Source organism: Camelina sativa, chromosome 9 (genome assembly GCF_000633955.1).
Source record: "Camelina sativa cultivar DH55 chromosome 9, Cs, whole genome shotgun sequence".
NCBI lineage: Eukaryota > Viridiplantae > Streptophyta > Magnoliopsida > Brassicales > Brassicaceae > Camelina > Camelina sativa.
In genome coordinates, this window is record NC_025693.1 from 30,309,439 (window position 1) to 30,331,053 (window position 21,615).

A 21,615-nucleotide genomic window follows, 5' to 3' on the forward strand; every position below is an offset into this window, starting at 1 on the left:
GACCTGATCGACGGTTTCGGAGTCGGAGTCGTGGTAGTTCTTGGTGATCTCTAGGCAATACAAAACGGACCCGTTCGAACTAACGGACGAGATCTTGACGGGGTTACGTGGAGAGAAGAAGGAGGATCTCCAATTGTTCACGAGACCTTCGTCCACAATCACAAAACCTTCCACGTAATCAAACTTTAATTGACCATGCATCGATATTAAGTACTCTTGGTCCTCTGTAAACACCTCAAAGCTCGAATACAATACCCTTATCCATCTTACCTGTCATCATAATATATTTTAGGGTTTTTTAGTATCTTAAAATAATTTTTAGAAACAAATATTGGCATCAACAGTAAAAGGTAAAATATTAAAAGACCCGCCCGGGAATTTTGATTTCTATTATAAAAAATTTTACCCTTTGGGGAGCAGGTTCGAGAGAGATTCGTGCTCGTGTAATGATCCCAAGTTGACCTAACCCACCAAGAACTCCATGGAATAGCTTTGTGTTCTCTTCTTCTGAGCATCTCATCACCTCTCCTTTCCCTATTTTTCATTTCAACTTTTTGTTATTTAAACTTCAAATAAAATCATTTTATATATATTTGAATTTGAATGTTTTTAACACTAACCAGTTACAACGTCCATCTCAAGGACGTTACTAATCTGTGGACCATGGTGAAAAGCTTGACCACTGATTCCTGCATTGGAGAGTGTACCTCCTACGGTGAGGTATAAGTAATCAGTCCAAGATTTTGGTGCTAACCCATACTCCAACGTTTTCTTCAACACATCGACCCATAACTCTCCACCCCAAACGTCCACATACAATTCATCCGGTCGGACGAGTGGCTCCGGCGTCCCGGTTACGCCGTGGTTCATCTCAACCACCACACCGTTCCTCCCCGCTGCGGCTTGTCCGTTTATGGAATGTCCGTGGCCTCGGGCTGAGACCGGGAACGCGGTGGCTGAACCATAAGCTGTTCTGACGAGCCGTGCCACGTCTTCGGCCGAGGATGGATGAAGCACGGCTAATGGCTCTTCCGGCGACTTCAACATACCGAAGTCCGACGAAACAGAGGCTAACTCGGTAGGGTGGACGCTGAAATATCCGTCTACATCGATGGCTCCGATGCGGAGGAGCTCACTCGGACCAACGGCTATGATCAGTTGACATATAGCGAACGTGATGAGGAGAAAGCTTGACGTCATTTCACGACTTATGAAAGAATAGTCAAGAAACAAGAATCAAGATCGAGAGGAGGAAAGAAATATATAGAAGATATTCTGATAATGGTTTTTTTTTTTCAGATAATGGAAAATTTTATGGGGAAATGAAAAAACATATATAGGGAGATCCTTGGGGGTTCGTGAGAGCTAACGTAAGCCCAGATTACGCTTTGAAGATTTTCTGAGCAACATGCACAGATTCTCTGTCTTTCTTTTTTTCGGTTTGGGTGAAACTTTAATATATTATTGTAAAGAATATATAACGAGTGTTTTTAAATACTATTATTTTCGTACAAAATTAACGAGTTTATGCGGTTTATATGTGTGTGTCGAGAATATGAAGACAAGAGTTCTCTTATTTATAGGACAAAGAGTTGTACCGGAGAAGATCACGTCATATTCTTATTAACAAGTTCATCTTTACACAAAAATCAACAAAAGAACCGTGTGATATCTACGTGTCACTCACTGTTTAACCTTTCTTCTTTTTTTTGGTCAATTTTGATGTTAGCTAATAATACTGTATATGTACACACGTATCACGTATGTATAAATTTGTTTGAGCAAGACATCATAGACCGACTACGTAAAGGATTTGACTAATTCAAAAACTGGCAGTGTCAAGATACAAAAAAAAAAAAACAACCAATTTGATATATGGTTATGAAAAAAAAAACGTGTTATATCAGTGTTCAACCTAAATACAACTGATTTGACAATTGACTTATGAAAATTTAGTCGTCTACCTCTACCTCTAGAGTAATGAAGAACAAGCACTAGGCAATTCAACAGTACATTTCGATTGGTCCCGAAAACGTTTTATGATGGTTAGTGTGAATCTTTGATAGTTCTCATCTCTTATCATTAGCAAAAAAAAAAATGTAACTAATTTAACTGAAATTAATGAGAGAAAAAAGAAAAGAGTAGAGGATGGGATAGAGCCATAGAGGTCATATGGCATGGGGGAGACTGGAGAGATATGGGGGGGGGGAGAGGCGAAACATAAGAACGCCACGTGGGATATTCACGTGGGAGAGGATGAGGTCACACGTGTGTAGTGAAAACAGTGGGGTCCACGTTTTGGATACGGAGAATCATAGTGGGCCCTGTTCTCTCCTGAGATGAAGTAGTTCTCTCATTCACGTGGTCACTGTGCCACACAACCACACGGTAATAATAAATATAATTATGAATATGTATATAAAAAAAAAGTTATTTAGATTATGAAAATACAAAAATAAATAAACGAAAATATGATGAGAAAAAAAAAAAACTACGATATTAAAAAAAAGAGAAGATAGATAGATTCTTCTTCTGCAGTACTTTGCAGTCGGTAGATCCTCTATTTGGCTTCCATCGAGATGAATATGATTATTATTTTTACATTTTTTTTTTTTTTGGCAATCTTCTCAAATCATATAAATCTATTTGTTTAGTACTTTATAAAGATATGATTCTCTATAAATAGTAGGTGAAGTCAAAATTGGTTTAACAAGACTCCGTACGTTGTTATTACTTATATATAAAAATCTAAATTTTAAGCTGCTCTTCCTCGAGTTTTGTATATACTATTAATCAAAAGTTTGTAAGAAGCGATTAAATATATGTTGTTCTAAAACAAAATATTAAGACGTGAACTGGTGAAGTCACTTTGGATGACCGAGATTGAAATAATTTATAAGTTTTATTTTCGTCTATGTGTGTTTTGAATAGTGGGGAATCTAACGCCTAGCTAAGATTTGATGATAATTAGTTTGGTGGGTCGCGATTTTGGTACTATATTTCTATAAGAAAACAACGAAGAGCAAGTTGGGATCTATTTGATGCCAATCCAAACATTAATACCTTTGCACGATAATATAGATTGGTACGTTTTACCAATTTCTCAAATCTCATTATTGTCAACTTGTTCTCATGTTTTTGATTTTTTCTTTTTTTTCTTTTTCGGATTTGTGTTTTCTTACCTCCAGATATTATAATAGTCCGAGAATAATTTACAAGCATGCATGCATTTGTTACATAATTTGCTCTTTGTCACGGTGAAATTTTAAATCTTTACATAGTTTTTTCTCCGCCGTAATAAAGTTTTGTAACTATAACACATACCAATTGGACTTATTGACGGGAAACTTTGATAAATCCAATCAATTTTTAAAACACAATAGCACTTAAACAGTTAGATCATATTGCCACTTGAACATGGCACCTACGTACGTCTTGGTGTTCTTAATGTTCATAAATAAGTTTTATATTGGCACCATCGTATATATGGTGACGAAAGATTCACATTTGGACACTGATGATGAGACTAATTATATGCTTTCTTCGTAATACTATATTACAATTACCACATCTTTCAACACCTTTTGTTTTTCTTTTTTCTTTTTGTGAACAATATCCATATTGAAATTTGTGAAAATGTAATGATAACGATATAACCAGAAGAAAGAAGACGCGCGTGGGGGCCAGCATGTCTCATGTTGTTTCAGACATAAAAGAAATGGAAGGTAAAAAAAATTGGAAATCGTGGTAATTAATTAAACATCTGAATTAAAAGATTAATCCATGCATTGCATTTGTATATCTATTTTTTTATTTGAAGAAAAATTGATAAGTATATAATTTGGTGGGATTATATATACTTGACAATCACACCAACAAAACAATCTATATCTGATATTTATCAATAGAAAAAAAGTCCAAAACATAACAGATACACATAGTTCAAGAATGATGTGACTTTAAATTAATAATACGATATCTATATCTTCGATATGTCTTCCAAATGAAAAATGTGAACTGACAACGGCACAGTGTGTATGTCTGCGTGAAGGAGAACAAAACCCCATTCTAGAATTTATAATGTTTTTAATATAGGGTCCATAGTTCCATATAGATTGTACTGATTTTACAGTCATATTCATATATGTGGCCGGATATATATATGTAGTGGAAAAATACTTACCCTTGATTTTTTTTTTTTTTCTTTTTAAACTGTGGCATACAGAGAAAAAGGACAAATATATTTGTTTTTTTGTTCACTACTCTGGCTTGTAACAGAGTTATTATGTTACTATACAGATCCTGGTTCATGCATGTCCCATCTATGCTTAAATACAGATCGTGGTTCATGAATGTCCATACAGATCCTGTACTATACCAACGTTTTTTTCACGATCCTATACATCTACCTCTATCTGCAAATTTTATCTTTAAGCGTTCAACTAGTATATATGTAATGTTCTATAGCGATAGAGATTCTTTGTGTAATGGAGAACGAAAGAGTTGAAAAACAACAATATGTAAATCCTTACCTTAAAAGAGGAGACCGCCACATTATTACGCATTTCCATGAAATAATGCTATTGGTCTTTCATCGATTATGTATAAATTAATCTTCGAATCGGACCAAATCCAACACTCTTTTGTACACAATATTCTCTCTTTAAGCTCATATAGCATTATGTCTATTAATATATTACCACTTGGCATTTTTTTTATTTGTTTCTTTTTTGTAAAACACTACAGCCTTGTTCCTAAGGTTGATCAGCTTTATATATGTAACTTAAAAATCACCAAAATGCTGTTAATTCTTGTCGTTTTCTTTTCTTTTTCAAACTCACAACTATGACTTTAAATGTTCTCAAGAAGAATCGTTGCTGATTTTTTTTTTTGTTTTTTTGGTGATTGGGTTTATATATCTTTGTTCTTCTTTCAAAGATAATTTTAGTAGGTTTTAATAAAAATATAATTTGGATATGACAAACTTAAGAGTAAATTCTGTTTGTTTTGCGTTTACAGTTATAATTATGTCTAAAATTGAAAATTACATTTAACAAGTAAAAGAACGTACGAGCTAAAAACCCATGAATTCTGCGGTTTACAGAATAAATGTTTGCAAAGGCATGCATACAATTTTTTAATGAAGTAGAGTTGGATGATAAAGATATGTGAGACCGCTTGATAAAAGAGAAAATAAAGGAGCTAGAAGTCGTATTCAAGCAAGAAAAATGAGTACAAACAGGTGGAGATAACCTAACAAAGAGATCATACGTTAACAACTTAAAACAGTGGACATCGACCTAACACTCTTCTTTCTTTCACGTTCCCATCGTTAACTTCCTTAAAAAAAAAATCCTTCATCCCTTACCATTTATTATTCGTCAAACTTAAAACTTTGTATAATATATTTAATATTGTTCTTATATATTTATAATATAATCCTTGGAAGTACAAAAAATATATATATATATATATATAATACTATTGTTCATCTCTTTTTAACTAAAGACTTCGATTATTGGTCATATGATATTTTCCACGTCTCTATTTATTTTCTTTTCTTATACCTATCTCTTATTATTCGGGTTAATTGAACAGAAATTTTAACATCTCCAATAGTACTCTCCACTTGAATGATGTTTAGTCACAATCTAAAGTTAAACGCACACTTGACACACTTCTCTAATATAAAGTTTCGTTTGACCTAAAAATTTATAAAAGTATTTTTTTTGTTTATGTAAATTGAATTTCTATATGTACTTTAAAACTGCATTTTTCTAAAATTAATTCTATAAATTTCTAAGCAAATCTTACGTGTTAGACGACTAAAGGAACTATATTATAAGAAGAGTACATCTTTTTTTAAAATGAACAAGAACACCATCAATTACTTTAAACATGCTCTAAAGTCTAAAGACTCTGCCTCGTCAATCTTTTATGCAATTAGTTAATTATTCCTTTGGTTAAAAGTTAAAACCGAGTATGTGTAACTTTATCGTGGCATCATCGTGGGATCCTTTTGGAGTTCGGAACCATCTTTTTCGAATCAGTCTCTCAGCCATATAAGTGGTTAGGAAAATTTTGTGCATATATTTATAATAATTCGTTATAATATTGAATGGACAGTATGTTGTAATGTCGAGTTTAAATTGATTAGTGGACCTTACACACAACTGTCACTTGCGAGTTTTTTTGGTCATAAACCAAACATATCCACCTTTCTCCATGCAAAAAGTGTCCCATACATGATTTAATTTTAGTTACTTTATATATTTGATCATTTTGGTCAAGATATTATTCGCTGATTATTTTTCTCTTAGATTACATATTCAAGTTAGGTTTCCTATAAAGTAAATGACTTATAATTATTAGTGTCGTAAGGGAAACTTTTTTGGGGTTATGGTGTTTTCTTTTATTTACGTGATCGCTCTACAATCCATATTGTATTGTCTTGGTCTAATATATAATGATATATTTTTATCACCGTGTGAACAAAACCAGTATCATCCGTCGTTCTCTGATGATGAATGTTGGATGCATGCAACTGGTTAATTAGGATTTTGTTGATTAAAACATAATTACGCCAAATAATTGAATAACTGTGACCAATGAGCAAAACACCTGAATAACTTAATTTTCTTCTCTAATTTTACCAACAACAAAAAAAAATTGTGTTATTAGCAAACAAAATTTATTAGAAAAATACAGTGGAAGAAAATTGTCCACGACTAAACCATATATCATTAAATTTCTAATTTCACGACGCAGTGATCAGACTCTGCATTAATTACACACGTATATCAATATCATATTACATTAATATATCAAGAATGAAGACATCAAAAGATACGTATACATAATAGATACGCAGATAAAAATAAAAATTGAAAAATGTATTTAAGTGAAAGTAATATATGGGTGGATAATTAGTGTCACGTGAAAGAGAGAAGTGGAGATGTTTGAGAAGTAAAAGAGATTCGTTAAGACTTTAAAAAAAGTGAGAGCGACAGAGCAACTTAGTGAGATGAGTTCCCAACACTTTTTCTCTTTATTCATGTTCATTTACAGCTCAACTTCTATTTTGTTATTGTCTTTTAATTCCAAAAGACATTTTATAATTTTAATTAGATTCTGTATCATATATCATATAATTAATAAATCATCTACGATGCTTTGATGATTAATTAGAAATGCAGACGTTTTAGGACTCGGTTACCACAGTTTAAATTTCGGATTCATGGCACGTTTATGTGTAAAACATTATACACCTCAAGTTTGATCCAAATTAAACACGAAAACAGTTTTTGGCGATAAAACTTTTGATCATCACTAAACATCCCCGCATGGTTCTTTAAGACATTCATATCGAATAAATCATATTTTAGATATCAGTTTTTTTGTTTTCAGCAGATATCAGTTTATATAAAGGTTTTAATAGTTAAGTGAATTCTCAAAATATCACATTTTTGCTGAACTTGCTAGTTGTATGAAACCTTCCTAGCTAAAAGTTTAGAATTGACCTTTTTTTTTTTTTTTTTTTTTTTTTTTTTTTTAAAAANCCTAAATACCTGTGGTATTTGAAATGTCTTGTAGTCTACTTTTGTGCGCTAGTTTCGTCGTTTGCACCTTTTAAATTGAAAATTGCATAATACATGCTCTAAAAAAAAATAGAAACAACGCTTTTAAAAAGGTTTTACTTGAGTTAGTTTTTTTTGTTAATTTTAGATAATTAATTTTTTATTCGAATAGTAAAAATTTCATAATAAATTAATTAAACCGTTGACATCTACTAACGCAAACATGAACCTTTTTTCAATTCGAGGTCGGACAGTAAGTTAAGACTACTTTCTTATATTTTCAACATTTTAAGATTAACTATATACAAGTTATAATTACGTTCTTTTGTACGTTAAACATTACCTGTACGTAACTTATAACTCGTAATGATAATACTGTTGACTATGGTAGACGTGAAATGATTAATCTAAGGGAAAGATGAAAGAAATAAATTTGATTGGGACATTGAAGATACGGAGCCAAAAGGATTTGATTCGAGATATTCACAATATATGTCTGCCTAGAAATGGTTATCGTGTGCAGCCACAAGTTTCACGATACTCTCCACAAATATGGCAAATATATTTTTGACCCTTTGAAATAAATGAAGAGACTAGAAATGGTTATCGTGTGCAGCCACAAGTTTCACGATACTCTCCACAAATATGGCAAATATATTTTTGACCCTTTGAAATAAATGAAGAGACGAGACGTACCATTTACACATCTATGATTTGCTGATATCTTAAATTTGATTCTGGCCTTAGGCCTTGAATGGAGAAAGCAAGTAATGCAGAGCAGATCAAATGGTTCAAGCAGATCAAGCAGAATAAAAGTAGATCAAAAATTTAGCAGTTCAAATGCAGATCAAAGGTGAACAACATCAAAAAAGCTGTAGACCAGATCTGCACATATTTCTCCTGCATTTACCATAAAAAGACAAAAAAATATGAACTGCACACAGTTCATCTGCATTAATTTTTAAAAACAAAAATTTTTTTGAATGGTAACTTAGTGATAGAAGGACTACATTAAAGGGTGATCTGCTATTTTTCTGTCCTCCCATTCAAAGCCTTAGTTGGACTAATCTACGATGGCTTTGATTGGAGGTAGATTCTTTACATTTTCAAGATTTCTTAGCGAAAAGTTGGACTAATGATTACACTAGTTATATATATATATATATATATATATATATATATATATATATATATATATTTACAACACAAGGTCAATAAGACTGTAACTTTTAGACCATAATATACAGCATATTTGGTAGTAGTGTCGTTGTTGTGTGTGTTTTTAACAAAAAAAGTTATAAAGTTTGAAACCTGGTGAATTTTTAATGTATGTGAAAACTTCTACTTCAAATAATATGTTGAGATACTTAGTTACGTCAAATTATATAAAGAGCCACACGCCTTTAAGTCCATAAATAAAAGTAAATATAGTTGTAAAAAAGTAATGTGTTTGTTACTTTTGTTTTAACGAATGTGAAAACTATATAAGATTCTCTGAAGCTTTGATCTTGGTACGGTCATTAATCATCGTGAAGGGGACCTTGCGTTTTTCCTATATTATGGCTATGTTTTCTAATAGTGTTTTGTTCTTTTTGGTTTTCGCTTTTCATTGTCGACGTGAATTGAGAGTTTTGGACCAAAGCTAAAACCCAAAGCCTCCATCGACATCACATTTTGGCCAATCATTCTCCAAAAATCTCCAAAGTCTTTAAAAAACTATTAAGTATAATGTATTGAAAGATAATGTGGACGTTTATGATGCTTTTGTGTTGGGATACACATCACATTTTTCTGTCATCTAAAAATATTTATTTTTATATATTCCGCCAAGAAATAAAACTCTTTTTACATATTAGGTGTTCGTTTGTTGTGTGTGGTCAAAACTTATTGCCTTATTGGAGTTAAATGAGCTCTTCGGAAAGAAAAAAACTAACTCTTATCATCAAATTTTTACATAAATTTCTTGTATTTATAACGATATCTATATCTGACAAAAGTAAAAAACAGTTGATAAAAATATATAAACTTCAAAGACAGTCTTATAAACCAGGCTAGATACGATAGATAAATTTTCAAATAATAATCTTTATGTTTTATAATCTCATGGTCTCGCTGTGTTCAGTAGGAAAAAAACGTCCTCTTTCTCTTTTTTGTTTTTTTGTTTTTCATACTAAAAACTAAAAGGTCTCAAATCGTCAAACTAACATTATAAACCATATTATATAGTACCAAAACAAAACAAAACCAAAAACACAAACAAATGGTTTGTCCCAAGTTCTATTACAAAAGATATTATTTTATCGTTATTGGGCAATACATTGAGATGAAACCACTGATGCATTTTTTTAACGAAAGCGATAATTAGTTTTGTTTCTGTAAAATTAATGTCGATTGAATTTGCATAAGAATGGTTTTGTCGCACCATAGACAAAACGATTCCATAGCCCACGTGCCTTGGACTCGTCTTTACACTTCTATTGGTCTCCTAATCTCCAAATGATTAGTGGTTCTCATTTTAACTTCAATTTTCAAATTTAATTTCGGAAAAAACATTTCTTGTTTTTTTGGTCTTTACGATGTCTTTTTCAGATATTGTCTAGCTATATTGGGCCTGTTCGTTTCCCTGTCGCCAGCGACAGGAACCAGCGACAGCGACTAAAAGCTGTTCGTTTGTTTGTCGCTGGTTCAGCGACCAGTCGCAGCAACAGAAAACTAGCAACAACGATCATAATTTCATGTCGCTGATTTTTGTAGCGACTGGATTCAAAAACACGGCGACAGCTTTTAAAAAACTAATATAATTACTAAAATACCCTCGTTATTTTTGTGAAATCACAAAGAGACCTTTAACCCTAAAATCCCAAATTACGATCTTCTCGATACATCTTATGTTCTCATCTCTTCTGCCATTGAAGCCGCGAAGAACCAACTTCAAGCTTTAGCTCAGGTGATTCATAAATCTCTCTTACTTCTCTTATCTTCTTCGATTCTTCTCCTCTTTGTCGATTCCAAACAACAATGATTTGAAAGCTTCTAGCTTTTGTAAGTTTAAGCTTGTCATTTCAAGCTCCAATTCGATTTTGAGATCTAAATATTAGAGGGTTTGAACTGTTACCAATATCTGGGAATTGGGTTTTAGTTTTCTTTACTGAAACTGTGTGTTTGATTTATTAAACTTTGATGAGGCTTATGGTTCATTGAACATTGCTGAAACTAGTTATGATTCTTACTTGAATCAGATTTTGATTTGTAATTCGGTAATCTTTAATGGGTGTAGTTTGAAATTGGTACTTTTGTTGTTTATACAGCTTGTGGTTTCAGAAGAGTGAAGTCATTTTTAAAACCAATTATTGTACGTAGAAGAACTATTTCAGGTCAGAGAGTAGTGTGGTTTCTGGGTTTTTGTTTGTCATGTGTAGTAACTATTCTAGTGTGTTTTGAAATCTCTCAGCTTCTTAGAATGCTAATGGGTTTTTGTTGTATGTTGGTTTGGTTTGAAAAAATCCAGAAATTTCTCTTTGACTTGCAACACTTCACGTCAAATTCAAACACTTTGATGAATGATTCCTATGTTAATGAGTTTGGTGATGGGTTTTTGTCTTTTTTTTCTTCTATTGCAGAAAGTTTAATTTGTGAATGTCTTCTGGGTGTTGTTTAATCCTGCTTCTTCTTTGCTCTGTTCAGTGTTCAATAATAAAAATTGTATTTTTGTTATTGTTTACAGCTTGTGTGGTTCTGAATCTGAGAAGAGTGAAGTCATTTCTCTTGATGTGTTCTGGAAGTTGACTGCTCTCTCTGCTGCTTCTACGGTGAGTACAACAAGTTCTCTCTGAATTCGAAACAACAAGTTTTTGAACTGATGTGGATGTTAGTTGTTTTGGTAACTGCTTACTCCGTTTGGTCTTTTCTTATGTTGGTGGTTTTTATTTGTTATGTTCTTCAGGTTTTTATTTAGATAATCCTTAACTTAAGTGGAATTCTAAGTCTGTTCAATAACTTTTATGTTTATTAAAGAGTCAGGAGTGTTCTTCCTGATGGTTGAGACTTTGTTAAGCTTTGATTTGAATAACGAGAAGTTCTATCAGCTCTCTTTCTTTTTCGTAGTTTCATCAATTTGTTTATCTCAGTTGAATGTGATTAATCACTTAGTTTGTATAATGATTCTAATTGCTTCGTTTTGGAACCTAGCTTTACGTGGAGCTATTATAACAATGACTAAAGTTTTGATTTTTGAGATCAATTTGGTTGTGCTTCAAGACATGTCAGTCTTATATGTTTTATAATGAGTGGACTTTTTATTATATACGTGATAGATAAAAAATCCAAACACATTACAAGCTCTCATGGTTAGTCCATTTCGTTCTCATTTTTTTGATTGTGGTTTTGTGAAACTATTCTTATTGTGTTTATGCAGCTTGTGATTTGATTTGCTGTATTCCAAGGCTGACTTGAGAAGATGAACAATGATGATGTAAGTTATATTTTTCTTCTCTTTTTATAGAAATATATGTTTGCATTTGTTTGAATTTGGTTGATTTTGATTGAAATTAGAATTGGTCGGATGAGGAATGTCGTTACTTTCTTCAACTTTATACTTCTGAGAAAACAAAGGGGAACACAACAAAGACGGGACTGAATCAGATTGGAAAGGATTCTGTCACAAAGAAGTTTGAAGAGAAATTCCAAAAGAAATATCCATGGATTAGGTTTAAAAACAAGTATGATGTGTGTAGAAGAGCATACAATAGGTATAAGATCTTGCTCCATAACAGAACTGGAATGAACTTTGATGCTTTTGGAAGAATAGACATGGCTGATGATTGGTGGAATGAAAGAATTAAGGTAACTTCTCTCTCTCTTTATTTCTTCACTATTCACATGTATCATTGTTTCATTATGCCCTTATCATTTTTTCACCATAGTTTGATTTGGCTTCAAGCCTTTGTTTCTGCTTTTGTTACATACTAACTTATCTCTTTGTTTCTCTTTATATAGGAATGGCCTGATGCTGTAAAGTATAAGAACAAACTCCTGCCCAACCAGGATGTTTTTAGAGATGCGTTTTGTTCAGTGATTGTTACTGGAGCAGAGGGATGGAGCGCCCAACAAGGAGAAACAAGTTTAGATTCTAGAGTGGATGCAGAAAATGGTGATGAAGCAGATTCAGTTGATGCAAGTACAGCACCACCAGTGGTAGGAACACAGTTTAGAGCGGGAAGTTCTGGATCAAAAAGAAAGCGAAAGGAGGTTGACATAGCTACAGAGACTTCTTCTTCAAGAAACTTGATTCTTACTCGTAAGAATGAATTAGTTGAGAAGATGTTGGAGCGTGATGATAGTTGCAGTGTTGTGCGTGTAGTAGAGATTTTGAATGAATTGCCTGGAGTGAGGATGTGGTCCCGTTTCCACAAAGCTTCGGTTGACCATCTTCTGGCTGATGTCGCCAATCGACAGGGTTTCATTGCTTTTTCTAGTATTGAGGATAAGATTAGTTATTTGGAGCATAGGACTGGAATAAGTATTGATGACTAAACTTGTTTATTTGTGACTTTTGGTTATGAATATGAAAGTTTCATATGATTTTTTTAGTATTGATGACTAAACCATTATACCAAACTTTGTGCCGTAATATGATTTTTTTCTTGGTTTATGGCTACATGATTTTTTTGTACATGTATAATGGTTTTGCAGATGCTTAGATGGATGTTGGAAGATGATGATGATGATGTTGATGATGTTGAGTTGTTAGAAAGGCTTAATAATGAGAGGTTGATTCATAGAACAGATAGAGGAGGAGGATGGCGTCATGTTCAGCAACTAATGCATGGATCAGACCAACAGTATTATGATATTCTGCGGATGAATCAAAGAACGTTTGAAGCATTATGCAGGATGCTTACTACGAGATATGGTTTAGAAGAGAACAGAGATAGAGGTTGCAATGTTCACACTGAAGAAGCAGTTGCTATTTTTCTTGAGATGGTTGGTCAGGATAAAACCGTGAGAGACATTGCTGTAAGGTATCAAAGATCATTGGATACAGTGAAGAGGAAACTTGATGAAGTCTTAAGCGTTATTCTGAAGTTTGCAGCAGATACAATAAAACCGGTAGAAGGAGAATTCACAAGGGTAAGCTCAGTTCTGAGAAATGATGATCGATATTGGCCTTATTTTAAGGATTGCATTGGAGCACTTGATGGAACGCACATCCCAGTTCGTCCTCCAAGTACAAATGCAGAAGCTTACAGAGGAAGAAAATTGGAACCAACTATGAATATCCTTGCTATATGTAACTTCGATATGAAGTTCATATATGCATATGTTGGAGTACCAGGTAGAGCACACGATACAAAGGTCTTGACTTATTGTGCGAAGAATGAAGTTTCTTTTCCACATCCGCCAAATGGGAAGTATTATTTGGTTGACTCAGGATATCCCACAAGGACAGGGTATCTTGGCCCACATCGTAGTGTTAGATATCACCTTGATCAGTTTACTAGAGGAGGACCACCACAAAACACGCGGGAGTTGTTTAACAGGAAACATTCAGGACTACGATCAGTGATTGAGAGAACTTTTGGAGTTTNAATTGAGAGGACTTTTGGAGTTTGGAAAGCAAAATGGAGAATCTTAGACCGTAAGCATCCTAAGTATGGTTTGACTAAGTGGATCAAGATTGTGACAGCAACCATGGCACTACACAACTTCATACGTGAATCACATCGAGAGGATAATGATTTTATGCGTTGGCAACAAACAGAAGAATATAATATTCATGGCAATGAAGATGATGATGATGATGATGATGATGATGATGGTGATGATGATTTTCATGGTGGATACACTCCATATGAACCTACTGGAGACAGAGCAATGGAAGGGTTACGTGATATTATCACCGGTCAGATTGGTAGAGGACGTCAATTGCCTTACTAAAAAGTTTTAGTGTGAAACTTTATTTTGTGTGAGAATAATACTTATGTAATTAATGGTATTAGAATTGATTAATTACAACATATTTTCTTAATTTATTTATTTTATTAATTTAAATCTACACAATTTAAAATTTTCAACAATACACATGTTTATTATACATTTAAAAGGTAAAATTTTTTAAAAAAGTTTAAAAAAAAAATTATAGTCTCAGCGACAGGAAAACGAACGACATATAGCGACAGATTTCAGCGACAGTCGCTGATTCAGCGACAGTATTCAGCGACAGGAAAACGAACAATATAGCGACAGTTGTTAGCGACAGTCGTTGAATCAGCGACAGAATTCAGAGACGGGAAAACGAACAACAAACAGTGTCGCTGTCGCTGATCGCTATCACTGGTCGCTGTCGCTCAAACCAGCTACAAGAAAACGAACAGGGCCACTGTTGACAAACAAACAAAAGTCTAGCTATGAAACCAAAATAGCGCTCAACCAAATTTCCTTTGGCTGCAACTGCAAGTGTCAAAATTTTTTAAAGTTTGTTTAAGCTAATGAATATTAAGAATTTTATGATATAAACCTATATTCCTATAGAATGGGCCATTTATACAATGTGATTATTGCTGGGCCATTATTCGTTTTATATTATCTTTATGGGTACTCTAAAATCTTCAAATCAAATCAACTATTTAGTGTAATCAAATCAGTTGGGTAGATGACTTGGGCCTTTCTTTATGGGTCCTTATTCTCCCTCCAACAATATTATAGTATAGAACATTCAGTGAAGTTACCACTTACCCACAAGCACAAGCACAAGAACATCCAGTTTTAAACTTTCAACTATTGGCCGAGTGATTGTCAAAAAAAAACTATTGGCCGAGTGATGAGAGTAAAAAGGCACACAAATGTGTTATAAACCGACTTAAAATAAACTCTTACAAGAATGAACCATCTTTTTTTTCCTAATAGAATCTTAGAAATTAAATTAACTTTTCTCAGTCAATATGAATACGGCAAAACAATTGTGGGTAAACAATTTTGTGATTCCCTAATCTATAAAAAGAGCGAGCACGTGGCATTACAATAATGTTGTAGATGGATAATATGAAGTCTGTGTCACTCGTGGGATATTCAGAATCACATCCACTTCTTCCTCCTCTCGTTTATTATCCACAACCCCAAAAAAAATCAATCACTTGTTATACAAACAACGACATGTCTAGAAGGAAAAAAAAAAAACAAATTAGGTTTTAAAGTTTTTTTTGTTTTTCTCTGATTTAACTTACTTCGGTCTCTTCCCCTGTAATGGCGATTCCACACATAGTCTCTTCACCATCTTCAACTTCACTATCTCCATCTCCTTCCTTCAAATCCAAGCCACCGTATCATCACTCCTCCTCCTCCTTCAACCCTAGATCTCTATCTCCGTTACGGAGTGATAACTATCGCCGGCGATGTAAGCTCTTCCGTTGTTCATCTTCTTCTTTCTCCGAGAAGCATCACAACAACGCGAAATCTCCAAAATCCGATGACATCGTCGAGTTACCTCTCTTCCCACTCCCACTCGTTCTCTTCCCCGGAGCAATCCTCCCTCTTCAGATCTTCGAGTTCCGTTACCGTATCATGATGCACACTCTCCTCCAGTCCGATCTCAAGTTCGGCATCGTTTACTCCGACTCCGTCTCCGGATCCGCTGCTGAAGTCGGTTGCGTCGGCGAAGTCGTGAAACACGAGCGTCTAGTCGACGATCGGTTCTTTTTGATATGCAAAGGACAAGAACGGTTCCGAGTCACGAATCTTGTCCGTACGAAACCTTACCTAGTCGGAGAAGTGACGTGGCTTGAAGATCGTCCGTCAGGTGAAGAGAATCTTGATTCGTCAGCGAACGAGGTCGAAGTTCTGATGAAAGAAGTGATTAGGTTATCGAATAGATTGAATGGGAAGGCTGAGAAGGAAGTGCAAGACCTGAGGAGGAATCAGTTTCCGACGCCGTTCTCGTTCTTTGTCGGGAGTACGTTTGAAGGAGCTCCTAGAGAGCAGCAAGCGTTGCTTGAGCTTGAAGATACTGCGGCTAGGTTAAAGAGAGAAAGAGAGACGTTGAGGAATACACTTAATTACTTGACTGCAGCTTCTGCTGTTAAAGATGTGTTTCCTTCCTCGTCTTAGTGTGTGTTCTCTACTTAATTCTACTGGTACATAGAACTCTGAATCTCTCTATATTGAGCTTTGTCAGTAATTGAATATACGAAATTTATGAAATACTGCAAAGTTTAGTAAAGTGTAATATGGCGGTTATAAATTATGGTGATTTTGGTGGTTCTTGAGCTAGACTGTGCAGTAGCCTAGAATAGATTATTAGTCTGTAAGCCATCATGGTGTTAGAATTATGGTACTGGTTAGTGGTTAAATTACCTCTGCTGTAGATGAAACTGAGTATCGTAGTCCGTAGAAAGTCAGAGTTTCCATTTTTGCTTTTTTCTAAGACAACCAATTGCGTAAGCTTCGGATGTGGAATTAATGGGATTTTTGTTGAATAGGATTAAAGTTAGGCATTCGGTTGGAATCAGTTGATTGAGAGTTAAGTTGTGTTATTTGATACCACATTATGACTCTTACCATGACGTACGTGATTTCTGATAACACCAGAGCCTCCTCCAGATATACCAGGGGCAGGGGAGGCGGTGTATTTAGGATCGAGAAGTTGACAATTGTCGAAAATAAAGAATGATCTACTTGGGATGTGACGTGGCCATGAAAAATGAATACCTAAACAAATGAGGGAATTGAATACTTCTATCGACGAGATAGAAGTAGGAAAAAAAAAAAGGAAATAGTATGAAGCTTTCTCCTTTTTAGTAGAAAAGTTGAAATTGAATGACCGATTCATTCATTGAATCTGTACCTGGTCTCTTAATTCTGTGACTATCTCAGACATCAGTTTTCATCTCCAAATTCTAACAGGCCTTACTCCGTCAAAGTCTACCTCCAAACTCATTATACTTGGTAATAGAGACAAAACCCAGTTTATTGGATTTCCCCAAAACATCATCCAAAAAAACACATCACCTACAGATCATCATGACTGGGAAACGATACATGTATAAAACAGTCATTAATTCTGGATTTAAGATAATTAGTATTACGAATCTTCCTCATAACTTAATACGCTTCCAAGTTGTAGTAACTCAGAATTAGTATCATGAGACAAAATCAACGAATGCAGCAAGGTAGGCAGATTTCTTCTATCTCGTTTCCTGATCACATGATATGCAAGTATTCATAATCATCATGTGTCACCTGTTTTCTTATGGTTGGTTGGTTGGGTAGATGCAGAAGGATTCGCGCATATCCGGCTCAATACCGAACCTAGGTCATCATCAACACTGTACAACAACCGAACCGGATCATCTGACCGGAGATGCAACAAGTGGTTTACCATCAGCATCTACATCATCCTCGCCATAACAGGTCAATCCATCGCAAGACTCCTCGAGAACTTCTACTACCTCCACAAAGTAAACAAACACCGTAAAAACAACGGCATCTGGACTCAATCACTTCTCCAGTTCATCGGCTTCCCCATCCTTATCTTCCCTTTCCTCTTCCTCTGTTTCATAAAACAGAACCGACGACTCCCATATACTTTCATCCAACGTTCCAACAAATACCTCGCCATATTTTACTTTGCTCTCGGTATCATGATGGCGATTCAGGCAGCATCATCCTCACAGAGTAAATTCGAGTTACCTTTTAGTGTTTTCACTCCCGTCTACGCGACGCAGATCTTATTCACCGTGTTGACCAGCGTCGTTTACAAGAAAATCAAATTCTGTCGATGGACTGTTATATCTCTCGTCTTCGCCATCCTCGCTGGTGCTCTCACTTTCTCGTCTTCCTTCGCCGGAGGACCTAACAAGCACGAGAGGAAATACGACTCGGGTATAGCTTACGCTTTCACAGCTTGCGTATTTTTCTCCGGCCTCCTCGTCGAGGTCCACAACCTTTTTGACGATGTCATCCCCGATCGTGACGACCCTACGTACAGGAAACTCGGAGTTTTCGTCCTTCGTCTGAAAATGCTGATTTTCTCGTCCTTCGTCGCCACCGTCGTCACCGTCCCATTCGTTTTCATTTCCGGCGAGCATCAGGATTTGAAGAGGGTAATGGATGGGTTTTCGAAGGGGAAAGCTGCTTACGTGAAGACTATGGTTGGTCAAGCCGTTGCGTGGCAGATTTACTGGGTTGGGATCGTGGGTCTCGTGTGCGTAGTCTCGAGTGTGTTCTCGAACGTGATCAGCGTCTGTACGTGGCCCCTCGTATCGGTCCTGGTGCTTCTGTTCCATTACGGAGATAATCAGTACGATGTCTTTAACGGGATTACCATAGGCTTTGCTGCTCTAAGCGTAGCGTCTTACATATATATGATTCATAAACAAGATAGTGACGGTGACGAGGCCACGAGCTAAATCAATCTTGGAACTTGGAGTTTTTTTCATCGTTTCTGATAACATTTCTTTTGTAATCTACAATTACATTATTCGTATGTGCAATTTCGTTTTCTTATTAACGCCATTATAAAAATATTAATAATGGTGGGTACTAATTAGATGTTTGGGAAATTGATAAGATTTAGCTGAATTGAGTACAAAAGTGTTGTGCTCTTCTTAAGTTGAAGCCTGGATTATTTTTAATAAACTGGCTATAAGTGTTCATGTTGAGTACTTAGACACTGGAGTAAGTTTGATCGTCTGGTTTTGCTACGAATGACCTGAATTATGTCAATGTCATAGAGTGTTGTCTGGTCATGAGAATGGAGCCTGGTCCATGACCCATGACCATGATTCACAAAACGTTGGAAGTTGAATAAGTCTATCAAATGTTTTCTTAACTGTTTGACCACAAATAAAAAAGACTAGCAAAACTATAGTATTAAATGTCTTTTTATATGAGTTATAAGATTAAACAAAAATGATATCAGATCCTTAAAACTTCAATACTTATTGAAGACCTTGATCCAAGAATAAAAAGTTTAAAGTACTCAAAGTCAAGGGATTGAGCTCAGTCCTTTTCACAGGTCAACAGTGACTTGGGAATTATTAACAAAACAACAATGACTAGATATAACATCATCTAAATATATTAAGAGAAATAAATTTTACTCAATTTTTGTTAAGGTACCAAGAAACTCTTTGACACGTCTTTGCTTCACTGTTAGATATCAATGTCAAATTAATCAAATCTAAGAAACGAAAAAGTTCCAACCAAAGAAGAATTAAATATGATTGCTTTGCAAGGTGTAGTTAAAACCAAGTCAGATCAGTACGCCGTCAAAGTCCACTTCCAAATTAATCACTTGGTATATAAACGCAAACATCATCCAGTCCAAACACACACAAAGTTCAGTACAAAACTGATCATCTTTACGAAGACAATATACAACTACAAACGTCTGCCCTGAACCAAGAGAAAAATTTCCGGCATCCTTAGAACTCTGTAAATCATGGGACGCGATCAGCTGATGCAGAACAATCCACAAGGTAGACAAATTATGTTTACCTTTGTGCATGTATATATGTTTTACCTTTTTAGTCATGCATGTATGTATGTTTCTCTTTGGTAGGTGTAGGAAAATTTGTGCAGATACCAATCCACAATGAGGAGCATAGCTCAACCACATTGATGAACCAAACCGCCACATTGAACCGGACAAGCACCATCAAATGGCCTACCATCATCATATGCGTCATCTTCGTCATAACAGGTCAATCCGTTGCAAGACTCATCGAGAACTACTATTACCTCCACTCAAACAACAAACGCCAAGGCACATGGATTCTATCCCTCCTCCAAGTCATCGGATTCCCTTTCCTCCGCATCCCTCTCTACTTCCTCCTTTACACCGAGAATCTGACTAAACCTCGTCTCTCCTCCCATCGAAGCTCCCTCAAATACCTCACCATACTATACCCTTGTATCGGCATCGACATGGTTATGCAAGCAAGACTCGCCGCTATAAGCAAACACGAGATACCCTTTAACGTTTTCACTCTCATCTACACGTCACAGCTCTTATTCACACCTATCTTCTCCTTCTTCATCAATAAAATCAAATTTAATCGATGGATAGTTATATCTCTCGTCTTCTCCATCACCGCAGGCTCTCTCACTCTCTATTCTTCCTTCCCTGGAGAACCTAACAAGGACGAAGTGAGATACGTTAGGGGCGTGTTATATGCTTTATTCGCCGCCGTAATTTTCTCCATTACCCTCAGCTCCATCAAGAACATATTCGAAACTGTCATCTCCAAACGCGACGTAGCCACTCACAGAAACCCTAGCTTTGCCTCCGTTGTCGAGTTGATCTTCTTCTCCTCCATCGCCGCCACCGTCGTCTCCTTGGCGGCCGTGTTCATTTCCGGCGAGCATCATGTTATAAAGAGAGATGTTCGTGTGTTTGGGAAGAAGGCGTACCTCGGTATAATGACGGTTCAAGTCTTCGCGTGGCAAATCTACTGGGTGGGTTTGGCGGGGCTTGTGTTCGCTGTCTCGGACGTGTTCTCGAATGTGATCAGCGTCTCTACGTGGCCCATCGTCTCGGTTTTGACGGTTCTCTTCTTTGATTTCGACAAGGATAAGTTTGATGCTTTCAAAGGAGCCGCCTTGGCTTGTGCATTTCTTAGCGTTGCCTCTTATTATTATAGGCTTCGTCAAGAGAAGAGGAACAGCTAGCGACAAGACACCAGTTAATACTTTTCATTTCAGTTTTCTTTTAAATCCATTAATAAAAGTGTTCTAATTTTATTTGTTTGTGCTGGTTTGAATAGTTAATGTCTTTTCCTGTTTTATAAATATGTGTGCTAAACTCTAGTATGAATATTTCTCAACACACAATTTATGGAACTTTTCTTAGACTAAGACAATTTTTCAAAGAACAAATTAATTAAAAATGTTATGTAAATTTTTCTTTGATAAAAAAAAATAATAATCATAAGTTTGAACAAATTTTATAGTGGTAATTATAAAAAGAATTTATATATCTACTGTATGTTTCATGAGTTATATAGTTTAGACAAATCTTTCAACCTCATTTATTATTTCTGTC

General features: G+C 35.3%; 5 protein-coding genes across 5 annotated transcripts in view; 4 read left to right on the top strand and 1 right to left on the bottom strand.

The window, feature by feature from the left end:
• Positions 1–1,530, bottom strand: part of LOC104713195 (cytokinin dehydrogenase 5) — a 5,824-nt gene extending 4,294 nt beyond the window's left edge. Inside the window, exons 1-3 of the mRNA XM_010430266.1 lie at positions 621–1,530; positions 407–534; positions 4–270 (exon numbers count right to left, since the gene is read on the bottom strand). Of these exons, the coding sequence (XP_010428568.1) occupies positions 4–270; positions 407–534; positions 621–1,200 (975 nt within the window). The 5' untranslated portion in view covers positions 1,201–1,530. The remainder of the gene's footprint in view (positions 1–3; positions 271–406; positions 535–620) is intronic.
• Positions 10,418–14,138, top strand: LOC104713198 (the record flags this gene model as incomplete). Its single annotated transcript, XM_019229472.1, is given in 4 exon segments — positions 10,418–10,524; positions 11,302–11,386; positions 11,992–12,048; positions 13,269–14,138. Coding segments are annotated over 2 exon segments (885 nt in total), but the record flags the coding sequence as incomplete, so codon positions are not given.
• LOC104713199 (lon protease 2-like) lies at positions 15,674–16,832 on the top strand. The gene has a single exon (XM_010430270.2). It carries the CDS (start codon positions 15,819–15,821, stop codon positions 16,677–16,679), a length of 861 nt encoding a protein of 286 aa, XP_010428572.1. The 5' UTR covers positions 15,674–15,818; the 3' UTR covers positions 16,680–16,832.
• Positions 17,198–19,182, top strand: LOC104713200 (putative purine permease 15). The gene is made up of 2 exons (XM_010430272.1): positions 17,198–17,740; positions 17,841–19,182. Exons 1-2 carry the CDS (start codon positions 17,713–17,715, stop codon positions 18,977–18,979), a joined length of 1,167 nt encoding a protein of 388 aa, XP_010428574.1. The 5' UTR covers positions 17,198–17,712; the 3' UTR covers positions 18,980–19,182.
• LOC104715849 (probable purine permease 14) lies at positions 20,014–21,242 on the top strand. The gene is made up of 2 exons (XM_010433224.1): positions 20,014–20,050; positions 20,134–21,242. Exons 1-2 carry the CDS (start codon positions 20,014–20,016, stop codon positions 21,240–21,242), a joined length of 1,146 nt encoding a protein of 381 aa, XP_010431526.1.

Coding starts and splice junctions, on each gene's coding strand:
- LOC104713199 (XM_010430270.2), top strand. CDS start 15,819: ATGGCGATTCCACACATAGTCTCTTCACCATCTTCAACTTCACTATCT.
- LOC104713200 (XM_010430272.1), top strand. CDS start 17,713: ATGAGACAAAATCAACGAATGCAGCAAG. Junction 17,741..17,840: donor AAATCAACGAATGCAGCAAG/GTAGGCAGATTT, acceptor TTGGTTGGGTAG/ATGCAGAAGGATTCGCGCAT.
- LOC104715849 (XM_010433224.1), top strand. CDS start 20,014: ATGGGACGCGATCAGCTGATGCAGAACAATCCACAAG. Junction 20,051..20,133: donor GATGCAGAACAATCCACAAG/GTAGACAAATTA, acceptor TCTCTTTGGTAG/GTGTAGGAAAATTTGTGCAG.